At 39.2% G+C, this 19,149-nt stretch overlaps 1 protein-coding gene across 2 annotated transcripts in view; it reads left to right on the forward strand.

The window, feature by feature from the left end:
- ESYT2 (extended synaptotagmin 2) overlaps positions 1-11,135 on the forward strand; it is an 86,183-nt gene extending 75,048 nt beyond the window's left edge. For both annotated transcript variants that reach the window (XM_054817061.1, XM_054817063.1), the window contains 7 exons: positions 636-785; positions 1,822-2,210; positions 4,472-4,570; positions 5,182-5,313; positions 6,688-6,793; positions 7,760-7,809; positions 7,924-11,135. In XM_054817061.1, the coding sequence (XP_054673036.1) occupies positions 636-785; positions 1,822-2,210; positions 4,472-4,570; positions 5,182-5,313; positions 6,688-6,793; positions 7,760-7,809; positions 7,924-7,969 (972 nt within the window). In that variant the 3' untranslated portion in view covers positions 7,970-11,135. The remainder of the gene's footprint in view (positions 1-635; positions 786-1,821; positions 2,211-4,471; positions 4,571-5,181; positions 5,314-6,687; positions 6,794-7,759; positions 7,810-7,923) is intronic.
- Positions 11,136-19,149: the final 8,014 nt, after the last annotated feature.

Raw genomic sequence — 19,149 nt, forward strand, 5'->3', positions numbered from 1 at the left:
TTTACTTTTACTACTGAAAGGTAGAAAGACTATAACCAATCTCTCACCAGAAGATGATAGTTGATGGTTGTCTTACTTAAAACAAAGGAAAAAAAAAAGGGAAAAAAAGTAAATTTTGATACCTGTTTTGAATCTTAAGTCTTAACTGCTAGCAGAAATTGCTGTTACGTATGGCTGATCTGTTGCGTCTCTCATCCTAAGGAAGTCTTTGCTTTATTCAAACACTGTATCCCTTTACACTGCTGACATGTCATTTACATAGGTCAAAGAGACTGAAGTGTACATGAGTACTGTCCTAGTTACTATTCCTCTAACAGGTGTGGGAATTCATTTTCACATAGACCATTTGGAAACCTTGTAGTTATTTGATGAAGGGTCAGGTAGATGTAGATGTGATGGCTGGTTTTCTGTCTGCTTTTGCTGTAGATTGGGATGAAGAACCTAGGCATTGAGTATATTTGCTACTTTCTTCAATGTAAAGTAATCTTGTGATCAGGGAAATTTGGTTTAAGAATAAACTATCTTCAATATTGTTTGGGTTTTTTGCTTTTAATTAAAACTGTCATTTCCTTTTCTTTCTCTGAATTCTTACAAAGCAGATGATACAAAATGACTTAGCTTCTGTGTTCCTTCAGGTGAGGGACGAACAGCACCAGTGTTCTTTGGGGAACTTCAAATTGCCTCTGAGCCAGTTGCTGGAGAGTCAAGATTTAACTATGCATCAGCGGTTCCACCTGAGCAACTCCGGTCCAAACAGCACTATAAACATGAAGATTGCACTCAGGGTACTCTAAAACTTTTCCCGTTGTAAATACCTGAAAGCATATTTAAGATTATTGTGACTTCTGGTCTTGTAGCTTTATGAAGAAGATAGTATGTTTCCTTGGGTGTCACAATGCCATGTGTCCTTAGTTGTGGCAGTGCTATCAAGTGCACAAAGATAACCTCTAATTTAAATAAATTCTATTTCAAAACCAGAAATTTTTCTGAACAAAACAGTAATCAGCTGTATTAATTAAGACTGAGGCTCCCCATGGTTTTAGGTTTGGAAATCATGCGTAGAATCTGAATTCCTTCAAGTGTCTTATGACTCGTAGGCTACAGATCAGTGAAATCACCTTTGTCTTACAGAAATGGAACTGAGGTCATGATGGTTTAAAAATAATAAAGTTTATAGGGAAAGGAGGTACCTTTATAGTACTAGAAAAATTCAGACCAACTTTCAAGCACGTTAGAGTTTTGAAGATGAGATTTGCGTACCTGAAAGTTCGTTTGTCTTTTTCTCCAGCTAAACTATTTGGTTTAATAAGGTAGCATATCTCTTTGCGAACACTGTCAAACATCTGTTAACTTCTGCTATTTGGTCTTTTCTAAAGCATTTTCTTGCTTACTTGTCATTAATAAATGAAAATAAAAGAGAAAATAAGGACAGTGAGTGAGAAGAACTTGTGATGTAGGATTAAATTTCAAAAGATTAGAAGAAAAAACTTAGAGCTTTCCAGGTGACTAGAACTGCAAAGTAATTAGCACCTGCACCAGAAGCGTGTAGAGTATGGGAAGGAAATAATGAGGAGAATAATTCTAAATGAATGAGAATTTCACATTGTTTTATAGTTACTGCAGTTGCCACAAAGAAGGTGGAGCTGTGTTTTGCTGTGCAAAAGGTTTCCTGTTGTAGAGTGAATAAGTGTGAATAGTTTTGGTTCTGCATTAGTGTCTGAACTTAACACCTTGTCACCAACCAGTACTCTTGTAGAAACAATTTTTCCTGTTTTTTATACTGGAAAATAGTAATATTATATGTATATCTACTGTATCTAGATCCTTTCTCTTGAAAAGCAAGCAAGATCTCCAGATCATCAACACTCAGCCCAAGTAAAAAGGCCGTCTCTTTCCAAAGATGCAAGAAAATCATCTTTTAAGCCTCAGGTTCCTGTCTCACCACCACCTGATTCAAACAAGCCTGTTCCAGCTTCCCCAGTGACTGACAGTGAAAAAAAGACTGATACAGCTGAAAAAAGTCAGCCTCCCAACGCCAGCCCTCAGTGGCCAACAGATCTCAGCCGAAGTTCCTCAAGTCTTCATGCCTCTAACTTCTCTTATTCTCCCAGCCACCTCTCAGTCAAAGAACCCACTCCTAGCATAGCCTCGGACATATCTCTGCCTATTGCCACGCAGGAGCTACGGCAAAGACTACGACAGCTTGAAAAGTATGCTGTTAATTACTTGTTTTTGCAATACAGCTAAGTTGAGTTATAAAAAAGGTCATCAGTACAGCCAAAGAAAGAGTGCTTAGTTTGCATCTCAGTAATGTTTTTTTCCTCTTGCAGTTTGAGCCTGGCATTTGAAAATAAGTCTGTGGTTTTCTGCTTCCTCCCAGTACCTCAGTTAGGCAGATTCTGCAATTAGAAGTTACCTTAGCATTGCGATGATGTGCAGGATAAAGCCCGCCTTGTTCTCATAGCTACACTGTGTAGTGCTAAAAAGTGTGGGATGGCAAGAGGGAAGGATATTTTTCAATACATCATTAATCACTTTCATGCCAATAGCTGCCTGTTTCGCCACTAAATCTTATTATCATTAATATTAAGCCAATTAAGCTGAATATAGCTGGTCTTTTTAAATTACTCAGAGGGATAGTTGACTATAAAGAATGTTAAATGAAGTCAGTTACTACTCAGTTGAGGATTGCTGCAGCCATGCTTTCTTAAATTCTCTAATTTTTTTTTTTACTTGCCTTAATGGGCAGCTCTACTTACCAGTAAAGATAGCTGGGCAGCCATTCTGCTCTCAGAAGGAGAATGGAAACCATTAATTCCCTATTCATGTAGCTTCTCTGTGAATCTAAGTAGGAAGATTTACATTTCTTATTTGTAAGGGATTGAACCGATTCATCTTTTTCTCTGTCAGAGCTGATAGAATCAATAGAGCAATATGGATTGGAAGAAACCTCTGGAGGTTGGACAGCCCTCTGCTCAAAGCAAATCCCACTTCAAAGTTATATCAGGTTTCTTGGGCCTTCTCCAAAAAAGTTTTGAATATCTCCAAGGATGGAGATTCTATAAACTTTCTCAGCAATTCTGGTGCTTAATCACTCGACTGTGAAAACATGGGGGTTTTCGTATTTCCAGTTGGAATTTATCTTGCTGCAACCTGACTGTGGACTCTTGTTCTTTTATTGTGCACAGCCACAAGGAGTCTGACTCAGTCTACTCTACAATGTCTGTTTCAAGTAGTGAAAGACTGCAACTGAATCTGCTGTTGGCCGCCTTTTCCATTTGTACAAACCGTTTTCCTTCACCATCTGCTTGTGTGCTCCAGGCCCCCATTTATCTTTATGGTCCTCTGCTGTGTTGTCTTCAGTTTGTCAGCCTCTCTTCTGGCCCAAAACTGGGTTAGACTTTGTTAATTATGATAAATGTTGAAATACTACTCCTTATTTGATACACAAATTTCATACTTGCTCATTTGCTAAGAGTGGTAAAGCTACAGCTAAGGTGGTCCTTTATTGTAGGCCCCATGTTTTTAGGTGCTCTGATTTAATTTTTATTTATTTTAACTAAGAAAATACTGAACTGAAATGCTTCATTCTAGTTTTTAAAGTGAATGACTTGGGAATTTTAATGGAACATTCTGCAACTACTTTGCAGTAGCTATTCACAACAGAGGCACACCTTGAGGTTAAGATATCCTTCAGGTGGCTGAGAAATGCCATATACGGCATTTCTATGTGGAAACGGAAAATACTTACAGTCAGTTTACACAAACTAAAATAAGCATTTAATAGAGATGAGGGAACTCTGCAAATATTGGCCATTCTATAAAACAGAAATTCTTAATCCTGGTGCTTGCTTTTTATTTAAGCGTGACCTGGTTTGTAAATGTAAATTGATTCTAACCTTATTTTCAATGTGGCATGAGCTACACAAAATTAAAATGGCTGTGTTTCTACTGTGATTTGAGCTTTTAAGACAGTAAGTGGGTTTAAGTATCATTATTTTAAGCCAAGAATACTTATATTTCTATGTTAGAGAATTTAGAAAAGAATGAGCTGGTCTTCTCACTGGTTCCCGGCCATAGGTAAGAATGGCACATCATGGAGGTTTTCATTGCAGTTTGTATCATTATTCTTTCCAATTTCCTGGATACTGCTTTAACAGTTGTATTAGAGTAAGCGAGTTCTTTACTGATGATGGTTTTCAAAGTACTGAAGAGCAGCTGACCTCTAAACTAACAAGAATACCTAGCTTATTTTGGAGAGTAGAGCTGTTGGACAAGGAACCGAAGTACAAGAACTGATGAACATATGCTCATGTGCTAACATGTGCTCTCTTCTTGCACATTGGTCTAACGAAAAGTTAAATGGATGATACATGATTCCTGGGAAAACTACTCAGCATCTATTTTGGTTAGGTCTTACTTTAAATATGTGTTTTAAAAACTAAGCCTAGTGTTCTACTTTTCCTTGCAGTGGAACAACTCTGGGGCAGTCTCCATTAGGACAGATTCAGCTAACAATTCGTCATAGTTCACAAAGAAACAAACTGATTGTGGTAGTGCATTCCTGCAGGTGAGCAGAAAATATCAATTTCTTTGTAAACTTTGTCATATCTTGACTTATCCTCTTAAATTGGTTGTCTGGATGATCTTTGTTATTTTTAAAATAACATGCTGATTGTAATTATGTGTAAAAATAAAACCATACAGAGCTACACTCAGAATCAGTAAAAACTTTGTTGAAGATTTTGCTGTGATTTTGTATTTGTCTACTATGCCTCTGTCAGACTTTAAATGAAAAGGGCATGTAGATTTTTATCAGCAGTGTCTGAAAGCTATCTCTAAGAGACTGCATTTTTTGTGGAGTGACAAAAACGCATAACTTTTTTGAAAGCCATATCTAAACTTTGAATTGGAATTCAAGAAACATTGTATTCCTACCTCTGCTGTCTGCTCACCATTTATCTGATCTTGTAGAAGTCACCGCTTGGCCTTTTTTTTTTTTTTTTTAAGTTTCTTTGCCACTGCTTTTAGCTATGTGTTGTATCCCACACATCATACTTTGTGTGGGATGTCCCACAACTGATTCATGTACTAAATTAAGCGATAGTAGTGTAGACACTTATATTCAGCAATGTCTCATTTATTTTCTAAGTGTTTTTCCCTGTTTTTCACTGGTCACAGAAATCTAATAGCGTTTTCAGAAGAAGGATCCGATCCATACGTGCGAATGTATTTATTGCCTGATAAGAGACGATCAGGAAGAAGAAAAACACATGTGTCAAAGAAGACATTAAACCCAGTGTTTGATCAAATGTATGTTCTAAACTATGTGTAGTAGCTTGATATCATGTAATTACAAAGCTGTCAAATCAAGGTTTCTCAGCTTACCTGAGTGGGTGAGCTGTTGAAACTCCTAGTTGGCACCACCAGACTTGCTCATATTCTTCTGCTATAATAGCTCTTCCCATCCTTCTGTTCCCTGTTACCACTGTAGCCCTTCTTACTCTGTTACCAGCCACTTCTCTCTTATTTTCTGCCCTGTCCTATGTCAGTTACCTCCCCTTTGTGCTGGTAGCTAAGCAACAGTGTGCACTCTTCTGGCAGGTGAGTGCCTTTTAGCTGGGCAATGCTGTTGGTATCCCTTCCTGCCAGGAAGCATGTCGATTGTGACAGGCCGATTGCCTGGCTGATAGGTGCTGCCTTCTCAGGAGGACGAGCCAGACATGCATGATCAAATTGCTCAGTCAATCTCCTTGGTGACACTTCTCAGCATCCAGGGAGTCAGGAAATTCCCTCACAGGTTATATCCTTGCGCATAGGTTGGAAGCGGTGGAAGTTGTGCAACATTATGTTGCATAAAAATCCTTATCTTTGCACGCAGCTTTTTGATGGTAGTTTCCCTCACACATGCAACCCTTCCTCCCTCACCCATCACTTATCAATAAAGAAGACCTTTCTCTACAGACAGAAACTTGGCGAAAACAACACTTTAGTCCATTCTGTCCAAGCGAAATCTGTAAATCATTAGTTAGAGGCTCTTGTAGGTTTTCCTGGTACTGCAGCTCTCTCCTGTTTATTCCAGGTAATAGATCTGTTTTGCTGTGCCTTTCCAGGTAAAATGTATTGCTAAGTAATAAAGCTGTCTAAGAACTGTAGTGACAAATAATGTAGATTGTGGTATAATCATGCCCTCACTTTCTGTAAGTTTCAGATCTAGCAAACAAAACGTGTTCGTCCCTAAAAGCTGATAGGTTTCCTTGGTGTGCCAGGAAAGAAAAGGAGCTCTGGTTCTAGAGGACCGAGGATCAGTAAGACTGACCAGTCTTTCCCTTTTGGAGAACAGTGATACTGAGCTGTCAAGATAGTAGGATTCCTCATTCTCTTCTCTGTAGAGTTAGCAGTTGACCTTTGTTTTGTTTTGTTTGGTGTGTGTTTGTTTTGTTTTACCAGTGGCTTTTAGAGACTGAAGGTAACAGAAGTCTCAAGCATTTGGTGTTGAAATTGATCATAGTATTGAAGAAAAATTTTAGGCAGAACATTGGGATTTTTTCTTTATTTATCTCAGACCTCATTTTTTGTTTGGGGACGGGGATAGTTTGGTTATGATTTGAATTGTTGTTTAGCTGTAGGAACTGAACTTGCACTTTAGGTACAAAATTCTCTCTAAAGCATCACTTTGCCTGTCAGATTTGACTTCAGTGTTTCCCTGCCTGAAGTACAGAGAAGAACACTAGATGTTGCAGTGAAGAACAGTGGTGGTTTCTTGTCCAAAGATAAAGGGCTGCTTGGCAAAGTAAGTTGACAACAAGCAAATTCTGTTAATACAGCATGTTATTATATAAGACTAAAATCCTCTTGTGATAGGAGCTTGTTAGTGTTGACTGAAGCACCTGCTTCAGGCACAAAGTTTTTGAAAATTATAGATGGCTTAGATGTCAAGCTTCAGTAAGGGAAGGAACAAACTGCAGAGACTGACATCAAAAGATGAGGCAGTAACGTCTTCTAGAGAATGGTAATCATAGAACGGATTGGGTTGGGAGGGACCTTAAATCCCATCTAGTTCCAACCCCCCTGCCATGGGCAGGGACACCCTCCACTAGACCAGGTTGCCCAAAGCCCCATCCAACCTGGCCTTGAACACTTCCAGGGAGGGGGCATCCACAGCTTCTCTGGGCAACCTGTTCCAGTGCCTCACCATCCTCATAGTGAAGAATTTCTTCCTAATATCTAATTTAAATCTACCCTCCTTCAGCTTAAACCCATTCCCCCTTGTCCTGTCACTTACAAGCCCTTGTAAACAGTCCCTCACACATGAGATTTGGAGCATGCAAAAAAAGAATAATAATTTCCTACACCCTTGCAAATTGCCATGTTTGAGCTCTGTAAAGAGGAGGAGAGAGAGCAGAATCACGGTCAGTTCATGGTGAATGGTGTTCTTAATTTTCCTGTTTACTAGGAAGGCTGTTAGCATCAACATATCAGATGATTGCCATTGTCAAGATATGCCCTGGTCAGAATTTAAGCCTGTGAGGTGCTCTGGGACCGTATCACTAAAGGGTATAGGTTTTTAGGTCAAAAACAGCAACTTGAAACTTTACTACAAGTTGGGCAATTAGCTGTGATGACAAGGATGTAAAATACATTGTTTATTAATGGCATTACTTGTATTGTAGTTCATGGGATTGTCAGATTTGATCTTTAAAAGTCATAAAATGAAAGGCATACATAATGCATTCATTGCTAATTTAACTTTCCACAGTTACTAATACCTCTGGCATCTGAAGAACTTGCTAAAGGCTGGACCCAGTGGTAAGTGTAATATTTTCTTTATTAATCATAATAGTACATATTAATAACTGGTGTGTTAATAATGTAAAATGCTAAATGTAAGAAAAAATTCCTTTGTTTTTTTTTCATTTTCAGGTATGATTTAACAGAAGATGGTACAAGGCCACATGGTGCAAGTTAGGCCCATGGATACCGGGAATCCCCCATGCATAATTTTGCCAACCTTTATATCTTTTTAAAGTGTTGTTCTCACAGATGTACCAATATTATTTTTATAGCTTTACTGATTTAGTTCTTAGACACATCCCCAATAATTTTATAACACTTGGTCATTTTATGTAGACGTAGCCTCTCTCATTGTTAAACTTTGTATTTTAATTTGCTAAACAATTGTATGTGTTACTGTAATGTGCAATAGTACAGTAAAGTAACCTTTTGTGTTTAAATTGATCTTTGACAGCTGTACCTATTAGAAAGTGAAAAGATTATGTTCTGCTGTTTCCTTGCCTTGTTTTATATCTCACCAAGGTATACTGTACCATGTAAATATATACTATTTTTTTATAATTCTTTCATGCTGGTTCGAATTCAGAAGAAAATTAGATAAAGGATATAGATATTTTCTTCTAAATGCATGTTAATTTCTTCAGATGAATCTCTTTTGTCTTTGCAGCACAATGGTCTTAATCATTTTGTGATACTCTTCAAAAACAAACTGCAGAAAAAACATTTTTACTTTATTGTGTTTCTGGCCCAGTGTGGCTAGCTTAAAATGTACAAAACATTAACATTTTAATATTTATATATAAATGTATTATTGAAAAATCATGCTATAGAATATTATAAACAAAAATGAGAATTCTATAAATATTGTATAAATAGAGGATGAGGTCCATGAATCACCTGATTCTAAACCTGACTTTTCATTTGATGGAGTACACGTAACAAACAGTACAGCTTTATTATACAGGTCCACTTGGATTTTGTTATTTATTCCTAGACATGATACCTTTTGAAGGTATGAGGGCATGGATTTTTCTGTATTATGAACAAAATCTCGAACCGCTTAGACCACTGTCCTTACTGCCATGTTTCACTGATGTATAAGGTATACAAATCAGCTTGCAATGTAAGTTCATATAGTAGGCATATGTACGAGACGTTATTTTTATTACACAATACTGTGCTAAATAGTATATTATGCTTTACCTTCTGTAATACTAAAGTGGAACACCAATCAATAGGTAAGAAAGTGTGAAGCCAAGTTGAAACTGACTGTCTTTACAGTTGCTTCATTGCTACTTAGTGTGTTTGGTGCATGAGAAAAATGCACTTCAGTGGTCCACGCAGGTTCCTTGTGAAATACCGGCATTCTCCTGAAGCATTGCCATAGTCTGCTGCAGGACTACAGCAGTGATACCATTAGCACAAACTGATAAAAGTAGACAGTTGAGAGTTGAAGCGAGACTATCAGCCTAAACAGCTGAGCTCATAACTCTTAATTTTATGAATTCTGGGGAATTTTTTTGTATTCAGAACTGATTTTTCTTTTTCTGGTAAGTTTTTCTCAGACTGTTATAAAAACATGCATTAAGAATCCAAGAGAACAGTTCAGCTCTTTCAGAGCCAACACCCTCATTCTTGGATAAGTATGCAATTAGACAGACAAAGTATATTATTTAGCTAAGATTCTAGAATGATCTCTCAGCCAAGAAAGAATTTTAAAGCAGAATAACAAACTCCTGAAATTAGCTTTATTGTAAGATTACTGACAGAACCTTAATTCCAGATGTAGAATATGCCTACATGACTAGATGTACCAAAGTGCCTACCATAGATGTAGCTTTTTGTCTTTTTCAACTTTAAGAATTGACTCATTTCAGTTTGTCTAAGTTCAGTTTAACATGAACATTTGTCACGGATGAGTGTGACACGCACACATACACCTCTATACGGTGATGGCCTTCTTATTGCCACATTTTATACAAGATGATTTTAGCAAACAAATTTACGTTGTGAATTTTGCTGCTGTTACTTTCTGATGGATTGGGCAATAGAGAGAGGTTCTCTGTAAGAAAAGATTTCCATTTGAAGGCTTCACTCTATATTGGAATGTATGAGTATCTCTGTATATATACACACACACTCATTTCTTCATATAAAATGTAATATATAATAAAATATGTATTTTCTTTGCTAGCTCTCCATTAAAATGTTAAGAATGTAAAGACAGAGAATTATTGTTAATGCAATGAAAATGCAGAAAGCGAAAGCTGATCTAAATAAAGGAGGTCTAAGTGCAGCAGTTCAGCAGAATTATCTTTTGCCTTGGTTCAGCCCGAGGTAGAAGGACTTTTGCTGTACGTCCTGGCCCGTGACTCCCCAGAGTTTGATCCACCAAATCCACAGCCAACTGATTTGGTGCATCAAGTCTTAAGTGAAGTCTGGGGACAGATGTTAGAAGACTCTGCACTTAAACAAAAAAAAAGTGCACATTTTGTCTTCCAGAGTCTTGGAGGAGGGGGGGGAAAAAAGCTCTGTTTGGGTAAATGTGATATGATAGCATGAAGTGAATAACTGAATAAGTTTATAGGACAGGTTTCCAAAATAGCTCACAACCTAAAATTAGGGATAGGTTCTTAAGAGAGCCCTGTTCCCATTTAAAATTAAGAGATTGAATTGTCATTGTAATTCAGGAGCAGTAATTCCCACTGACTGTAATCAGCCCTGGATGCCAGACTCTTTAGAAATGTTCTCCTGAGTGAATTTGGATCAGAACATGACTGCCGAGATGAGATTGATTAGATGGTGGAAGCAAAGCTTTGTATCATAGTTACCAAATTCTGAGTGTGCTGTCTACATGGAAGTAGGAAGGCCGAATATAATTTTTCCTCTGGGCAAAAATTGCACCTCATTATCAAGTCAATGTATTCAATATCAACTGATAGCTTTTCATGTAGTTCTTGTTTATCCTGTGCCTTAAAATATGAACATATGAAGATGTTTAAGAAATGGCTAAAAATAAGCTTTGTTACCTGTATGTACCAACACGTGTTCTCTTCTATTGAAACTGATTTTAGAATTACTCTGCTTCACTGACAAGAAAACCAGCTTTCTTAAATATAGCAGTGGTATAACCCAAACTCAAATCAGCATGCATATCACTTGGATTTGGATTAAAAGAATTTTCATTTTATGTCTTGAATCCTTTATCAGAGCTGCAGCAAATGGTGAGAGTTGAAATGAGAACAAAGGGTAATCAATTTTGTACAGATTGCCTTTTTTGCTCATGTAATTCTACATTATGATGCATGTATTTATTCAATAAATGGTTCATATGGAAGTCAGTCTGTTGCTTCCCTCTATACATACACTCCCTTTTCCCCTCTTTTACGTATCGCTGTCCTATTTAGTGATGCAGCAAGGTGAATTTTTAAAATAGTCATGTGTGCTGACTGCTCTAACCTAAGTAACCTTGCTGTTAGGTGTGTAGGCAGATTTTGGGGTTTTACATGAGAGAAAGTGGAGTGAGAAGTACAGGATACTCCACTGGGGAATTCCTTACTTGTTGGTCTGGAACAGATTCACACATAAGAATTAGTAGGTCCTTTGTTGAACTTCAGTGTCTGAATTTTTTTTCTCTGAAAATGAATAATTGAACAAATTGTCATGATTGTAGCACTTACTCATCAATTGTCATGAACGATGTTTTCAAAAGGACCTAGAGCTGCATGTAATCACCTTAGATTTAGAACCAGCAGATTTTCATGTGTGGCAGTCTTTCCTGTACTTCCACCTGCTTGTTAAGGCAGATATCGCTAGAAACAACTATGTACTGCATAAATAAGAAAAGGGGTATCGGATCCTCTATCTATTACAGAAAAACAACCATAGAAATTACACTGTTTGCGTTAGCCATTATTTTTCAATTATTTATAATCCCATAATTAATTATGATACCTCTTCCCTTCAACAGCTGCAGCTTGTCTGAATTTCTAATAGTCAGTTTTCATCAGCCATAAATTAAAGCTGCAGAAGTTCCATCACCCAGTCGCTATCGCATTTAGAAGGGACCCCACTGGATGATTTTATTGATACTAACTACACAGTTATGTTCAGGTGTTTGGGGTTTTTTTTCTGTGGGAGATATCTTCCTTTTTTAGGGGAATAAAGGGCTTCTGCTAATCCACAGGAAGGCAGCTAAAGCCAAGTAAGAGCATGCCCATGTTCCTAGCTCCCTCATGGCAAGGTGCTTCTGGATGGCATGCTCCCTGGCAGCACCCGTGCTGATCAGGTGTCTGCGTCTTCCAGACTTGGATCAACATCAAACCTTCCAGTCAGTCCCGCAAGACAGGTGGTAACTGGATCAGCACCCACAACAGAATGCTGCCGAGGTATTCACAAAATCTTGTTAGAGAGCAGAAATAATTGTGTAAGACACCGGATGGATTGGGTATTAAGTTGATGGGCTCATCCACGCCTAGACTTACTAATATTTGCTGGACTGTTTAAACTGTTCGGAGCCATCATTTAGTTCATCCAGTCTCCACCTAAGAGCAGTGTTTGCCAATACAGTTACCAATACGGTTAATTCAGGTATTTTCTCAGCTAAGAATACAAAATTGGTTTCTGATGAGGTTTCTGTTTTAATCAGTATAATTATTTATATTCTCCCCCAAACAAACTGAATGTTGGATGGTGCCTTTGATATTTGGTAGAAAGAACCAAAACTTCAAATGGTCCCAGACCTATTTATGGCTGTAGCTGGTTGCTGAAGGAGTCTGTTTAATCACAAACGATGTTTTAATACATCTTAACAAAGTATCTAACTTTGTCATTGTATGCTCTCCCACTGATTGCTAATGCTAACTGTCAGGCTCTCAACAGTGTTCTCAGCCACCTTCCGAAAGATGTTATTTGAAAAATGCAAAGCAGCTCAAGTAAAAAAATCCACTTGTATTTCTTGCAGTGTTAGGCAGTGAATTTAGCTGCCAGATTAGATGGCAGCTCTGGGAGAAAAGCTCTCTAATCTGTATTCATGTGATAGATGTGATGCTCTGTGTTCTCACCGTCTGCAGGGCATATTGCTTGCCAGTCACCTACAGAGGAATCCAATTTGAGCAGACTACTGCATATCCATTTCCTCCGCTGCTCCCTAAGTGAAGCCAACCTCTCTTCCCCTGTTGTTTCTTGGAGTCCTCAGTGGCCGTAAATTTATTGCAAAGGAATTAAAGGCGAATAGTGACCATTCTTCCCTTTAAGATCCATACAGAAACAGGTTCATGGACAAAGCTAGTCAAGATTCCCTTTCCTGCCCGGGGTTGTGGTAGGGCTGGTTCTTGGATTGGGGTGGTTCTTGGCTCAGGGACAGCAGGGTCCTTTCCTGCCAGGACTTGAAAGCCCAACTGCCCTCAGAGCTGGGTGTGTACCACCTCGGCCTGGCTATAAGAAATGACATACAGAAGAAAGTTGTGAAGTCCCAGCACCCTGGCTGTCCTGTGATTTCATCCGTCAGGTGCGTGGTAAGAATCTGTTGTGGCACTGATGATCAGTTGTATTTATTCATTTTCTAAGCACAGTAGTTCCTTTCAGCAGGAGGTTGAACTGGATGACCTGCTGAGGCCCCTCTCAACGTGAAGTCTTCCATGACTCTTGAGTGCATTTTTTAATGCTAAAATAAGATCAATAAATGTACTGGAGCTCTTGGGCCCGTGCAGTAGGTCCTCCTGGGCATTTTGCTGCCTGACCCCAAGCTCTCAGAGACAGGCATGTAGCAACTTCAGCTGAGAGAAAAAAGGGGGCACATAGCAGGAAGATGCAAGCTTTCTTCACTCAGGGTGCAAAAATTGTGTAGTGATTAAAAATACAACTTGAGTTGCAATGTAGCTAATGCTAGCAAAGTGTCTGTAGGTACTCAGTGAAGGTCATTCATTTTACTGGATAACTGGGATGAGATCCCTGAAACAAAAAACTGGTGCGCGTGTTGAATGGTGGTTGTTTCCAGCACGGAATTTCAAATAAAGTTTTTTATTCTTGAGCTTAACACAAGCTAATGTGTTATTCTACAAACTCTCAGAGACTGACAACTGGAGCTCACCGAGCATTGCACAAAGATTAATAAAAAAATATTCTGCCAGACAGTTCCATGCAGACTCCAACTGATAGGCTGACGTCCCTAACGTATTTTGCATGGTTTTTTCCATTGCTATCTGGAACTTTGGTTCATGTTACCATGTTGTGATGTTTTCAACCTAGAATTGATAAGACCCTTTACCCATTTTTGCATGAATAGTGAAATGTTCTCTGAGCTACAGTAAATCTGATAACCACCGAACGGGTGCTCTATTGTAACTTTCAGCTGGATAAATTTCACGATCTGTGACAAGAGGATCCAAATGAAGAGCTCTGATTGTCTCTGGACTTGTCCTTCATACAGGTAATGAAAATTAAATTAAAAGTAATGAAAAGGCGTTAATGGAAATGGCTGGTCATGACTCATAGAATGGTATTTGTAGCAATGCTGGTTGTTTGTGTTTTAAATCATTAATTAATGTGCATGTGAAATAAGTTGGAGGTTTAAAATATTTAAGATGCGCTTTCTGAAAAGAGGTGTAAATCTTAGAGTTTAAGGCAATTTTGTTCTAGGTAATTTTTTCTTATTTATTTACTATGCTTTTTCAAGTTGAAATTACTAAAAATGTAAAAAAGCTTCATTTTTAGCATTTTTATAAAGCTTTTTCGTTTCACTTGTCTTTCACAATGAGACTTCTTGGATTTATGCTCATTGCTGCACAATTTTTGTTTTCTGAAGACACCATTATATTCCACTAGATGGTAGTGCAGACCTGATTCTGAAAAGCCTTTTTTGTTGCCTGTGCACTTTGTTTCTTGTACAAAAACGAAGTGGTCAGGAGTCCAGGCATCTGTGGGAGTGGAGCCTGAAGTCATCCTAGCTTAACAGCAGTGGAAAACGGGCACAGTCCCCCCCACACTCTGCTCTCCCTCTTTCCTCTGAGGCATGGGCGATACTGAAACAATCAAGTTTCATAATGGGAGTTAATAATATTGGGATTCAATTTGCCAAAATATTTTTGTAAAAGTTTCTAGTCGTGAGGCACTGGGGAAAGAAAACGACTGGTCCATGATTTGAGGAAAAGTGAAACTTCTCCTGGAAGATTAAGGTTCTAAGTTCACCATAATTGTCTCTATCAGAAATTTGCATAGTGTTTTGTGCCTAGGCAATTAGAGTTAATTATAGAACTCCCCTGAGGAGCTGACACAACTAGAAATTGCAAAAACTTGAAATTAATCAGAGGCAGGCAGGAGTGAAATTGCAGTTTAAGACATGGAGAAGGGCCTTGACCAGCACATTTGAAACATCATCATGCTTTAAGTATTTATTTTTACTGTTGGCTCAAGCATGAGGCTAGAAACTCAGGATATCCAAGAGTGAAAACCATCATGGAGCTGTACAATAAACACAGCGGGGAGAGGAGGCAAAGATCAAATCCTACTAAAAAAATATCTTACAAAACAGTTTTCCTTTGTTTAAGGACATGATCAGAAAATATTTGCCAAATCACATCGTCACAAGGTCAAACTGTCTGGTGCGCAGAAGAGGAACAATTCACAGGTATGTCTGAATGAGTGAACTTGTGAGCACTTCCAGGTGCCTGACTCCAGCCGCATCCCCCAGCCTGGCACCGCACAGAGCAGGTCCTACACCGAGCAGGCAGTGCACTTGTGCAGGTCCCCACTTGTCGGTTTTGCATGCAGGAAGCTGGACGTGCAGCCTGGAAGAAAAGTGCGATGGGCTTAGGTTAGGTTCCTGCTCTGGATCAGGAACACGGGGAACAGCCGTGTCTCAGCCTTGACAGAGCCAACACTGATGTGAGAGAAGTACACACTGGTATATTCTCCAACCAGTGTCAAGTACTTTGTGGTGTGTTTGTGTACACATGTACATACACATAGACATATGTGTGTATATATATATATAAACTAATATGGATGAGCAAATCATGCCCATTCTGATATTTATACAGTATTTTCATGTTTCATGCTAGACAGATGGAACAGAGATGGTGTCATATCTACATGATCCATGTCTATCACAATGAAACCTCTAAGAGCACTTGTAAAATTAATAACAACAGTATTTTTGTACTTTAGAAGCAATTCCCTGTCCATAAAGACTAGAATGAGAGCTGAAGGGAGACAGAACAATTACAAGACCTGTAAATTTGAGAAGTCCTGGCAGTCCGGCGAAGTTCCCGCCAACTGGAAGAGGGGGGACATAACCCCCATTTTTAAGAAGGGTAAAAAGGAAGACACAGGCCGGTCAGTCTCACCTCCGTGCCTGGCAAGATCAAGGAGCAGACCCTCCTGGAGACTATGCTCAGGCACATGGAAAACAAGGAGGTGATTGGTGACAGCCAACACGGCTTCACTAGGGGCAAATCGTGCCTGACAACCTTGGTGGCCTTCTGTGATGGGGTTATAGCGTCCATGGATAAGGGAAGGGCAACTGACGTCATCTACCTGGACTTGTGCAAGGCATTTGACACTGTCCCGCACGACATCCTTGTGTCTAAACTGGAGAGACATGGATTCAATGGATGGACCACTCGGTGGATAAGTAATTGGCTGGATGGTCGCAGTCAAGAGAGTTGTGGTCAATGGTTCAATGTCCAAGTGGAGAACGGTGATGAGTGGTGTTCCTCAGGGGTCGGTACTGGGACCGGCACTGTTCAACATCTTTGTCGGCAACATGGACAGTGGGATCGAGTGCACCCTCAGCAAGTTTGCCAACAACACCAAGCTGTGTGGTGTGGTCGAGACACTGGAGGGAAGGGATGCCATCCAGAGGGACCTTGACAGGCTGGAGAGGTGGGCCCGTGCGAACAGCATGAAGTTCAACAAAGGCAAGTGCAAGGTCCTGCACGTGGGTTGGTACAATCCCAAATACTGCCACAGGCTGGGCAGGGAATGGATTGAAAGCAGCCCTGAGGAGAAGGACTTGGGGGTATTGATTGATGAGAAGCTCAGCATGAGCCAGCAGTGTGTGCTTGCAGCCCAGAAAGCCAACCGTGTCCTGGGCTGCATCAAAAGAGGTGTGACCAGCAGGTCGAGGGAGGTGATCCTGCCCCTCTACTCCGCTCTTGTGAGACCCCACCTGGAGTACTGCGTCCAGCTCTGGGGGCCCCAGTACAGGAGAGACATGGAGCTGTTGGAGCGAGTCCAGAGGAGGCCACAAAGCTGATTGGAGGGCTGGAGCACCTCTCCTATGAGGACAGGCTGAGAGAGTTGGGATTGTTCAGCCTGGAGAAAAGAAGGCTCTGGGGAGATCTAATTGCAGCTTTCCAGTACCTGAAGGGGCCTACAGGAAAGCTGGTGAGGGACTGTTTATCAGGGGGTGTAGTGACAGGACAAGGGGGAATGGGTTCAAGCTGAAGGAGGGTCGATTTAGATTAGATATTAGAAAGAAATTCTTTACTGTTAGAGTGGTGAGGCACTGGAACAGGTTGCCCAGAGAGGTTGTGGATGCCCCATCCCTGGAAGTGTTTAAGACCAGGCTGGATGGGGCTTTGGGCAACGTGGTCTAGTGGAGGGTGTCCCTGCCCATGGCAGGGGGTTGGAACTAGATGGTCTTTGAGGTCCCTTCCAACCCTAACCATTCTATGATTCTATAAATCTGTAATAATTCAGAATATTAAATTTAATAGGGTTAAAGTAATCTAGACATGGCAGATGTAACTGGAGTGTTTTACATCTGAAACAAATTAACTAACAAACTAGTATTACACATTTCCTCATCGCTACACAATATTCTGAAAGATGTTAATGACTTTATACTAGAAAATGTTTGCTTTAGTTATCACCAAAAGTGATACTCCTTATATTTACAGTGGGATGGATTTAGCTATAAAATATTGTTATTGTGATTTCTTTTTGTGTTTTATAGCATTTCAGAAATTTTTCAATTTTCATGGTACTAATAGTTAGCAGAGTAAAATTTCTGTGATTTATAGCACTGTCTATAAGGAAAGAGGGATAACTGTAAGAGCATAATCATAAAGCAAATAATAACTATCTATTTTATAATGAAGCACAATAATACAACAAAATAAATAAAACTGCACTGTTTTCACGCCTTAAATTCGCCCTGGTATGGCTGAGCTGCAGGACACCCAGCAGTAGCGGCGAACTCCCACGGGGCGGCAGTTCAGTACTTTGACAGCACCTACAGCGACTCCAGGGAGTGGCTCTTCAGAAAAGCTTTTGCATTCCCTCTGCGCATTTTATTTCCTTATTTTTGTTTGAGTTAACAAGGATCATTTTTTTTTCTTCTGTAGTGAATGGGGTTTTTTTTTCTATTTAATCTCTTAAACTCGAAAATCGTTCCGTGTTAACATTAATAATTTAAAGGAAATAAGCAGTTTCACGGTCTAATCACACCAACCATTGAAAACTGACAGTTGCCTCTGAATAAAGGATGGCATGATTGGCAGCATTACCTTCCGGCAAGGGGAGATCTGGAGAAGTGGAATAGTGTGAAACTTCATCTCTCTCCCATGCTGTTCGGATTATTTATCAAAGCATGTGAAGATGAAAAAAAAAAAATCAAGGGAAATGAATGCATGTAAATTATTAACAGCCTGCCTCAGAGGATGAGCAGATTTCATGGATACTGTATTAACTGTAACAAATTTTATTATATATTCAAATGAAAAGAAATAGGAGTAACAATTCTAACGTGTTAGGAGATAATGTGTACAACCACCTCATCAGAAACTATTATCTAGAAAATAACATTGTAAATATGAAAAAAAGTCAACAAAGCATCTGACATTCAGGGAATTACTTGTTTATTTTTTACAAGTATTTATAATGTTGAATCACATAGGTTAAAATAGAATACATGCTATAGTCCAAACTATGATATTCTTGTGAGAGACATTTGTAATTGAGATCTCTTATACAGGCCACCAACAAGACTAAAGACTAGTTTATGAAGCGGTAGCACAAAAGCAAATCTTTATTTGCTGTTGCTCAGCAACCATCTGTGGAAGGACCATTTTTCATTTTTGCCTTAACTTGACTTGACAGGAAAATGATAATAAATATGAGATTATTATCACAGGGTATAGATTATTTTGAACAGATGAACAGATATGTCAAAAAGAGGCATGTAATTTGGTGCTCTTGAAAGGGAGAACATTAGAGAAACTGAAAATAGAGTTGTAGCTTCATTACTAGCTTGCAGTTCATGCACAATTCTTGAAAAAACCTACAAAACACTATTCTGCCTCTCTGGTTTCTCTATGTGGTCCTTTAAAATGAATCATTTGGTGTTATTCA

This window comes from Grus americana, chromosome 2 (genome assembly GCF_028858705.1).
Source record: "Grus americana isolate bGruAme1 chromosome 2, bGruAme1.mat, whole genome shotgun sequence".
Classification (NCBI taxonomy): domain Eukaryota; kingdom Metazoa; phylum Chordata; class Aves; order Gruiformes; family Gruidae; genus Grus; species Grus americana.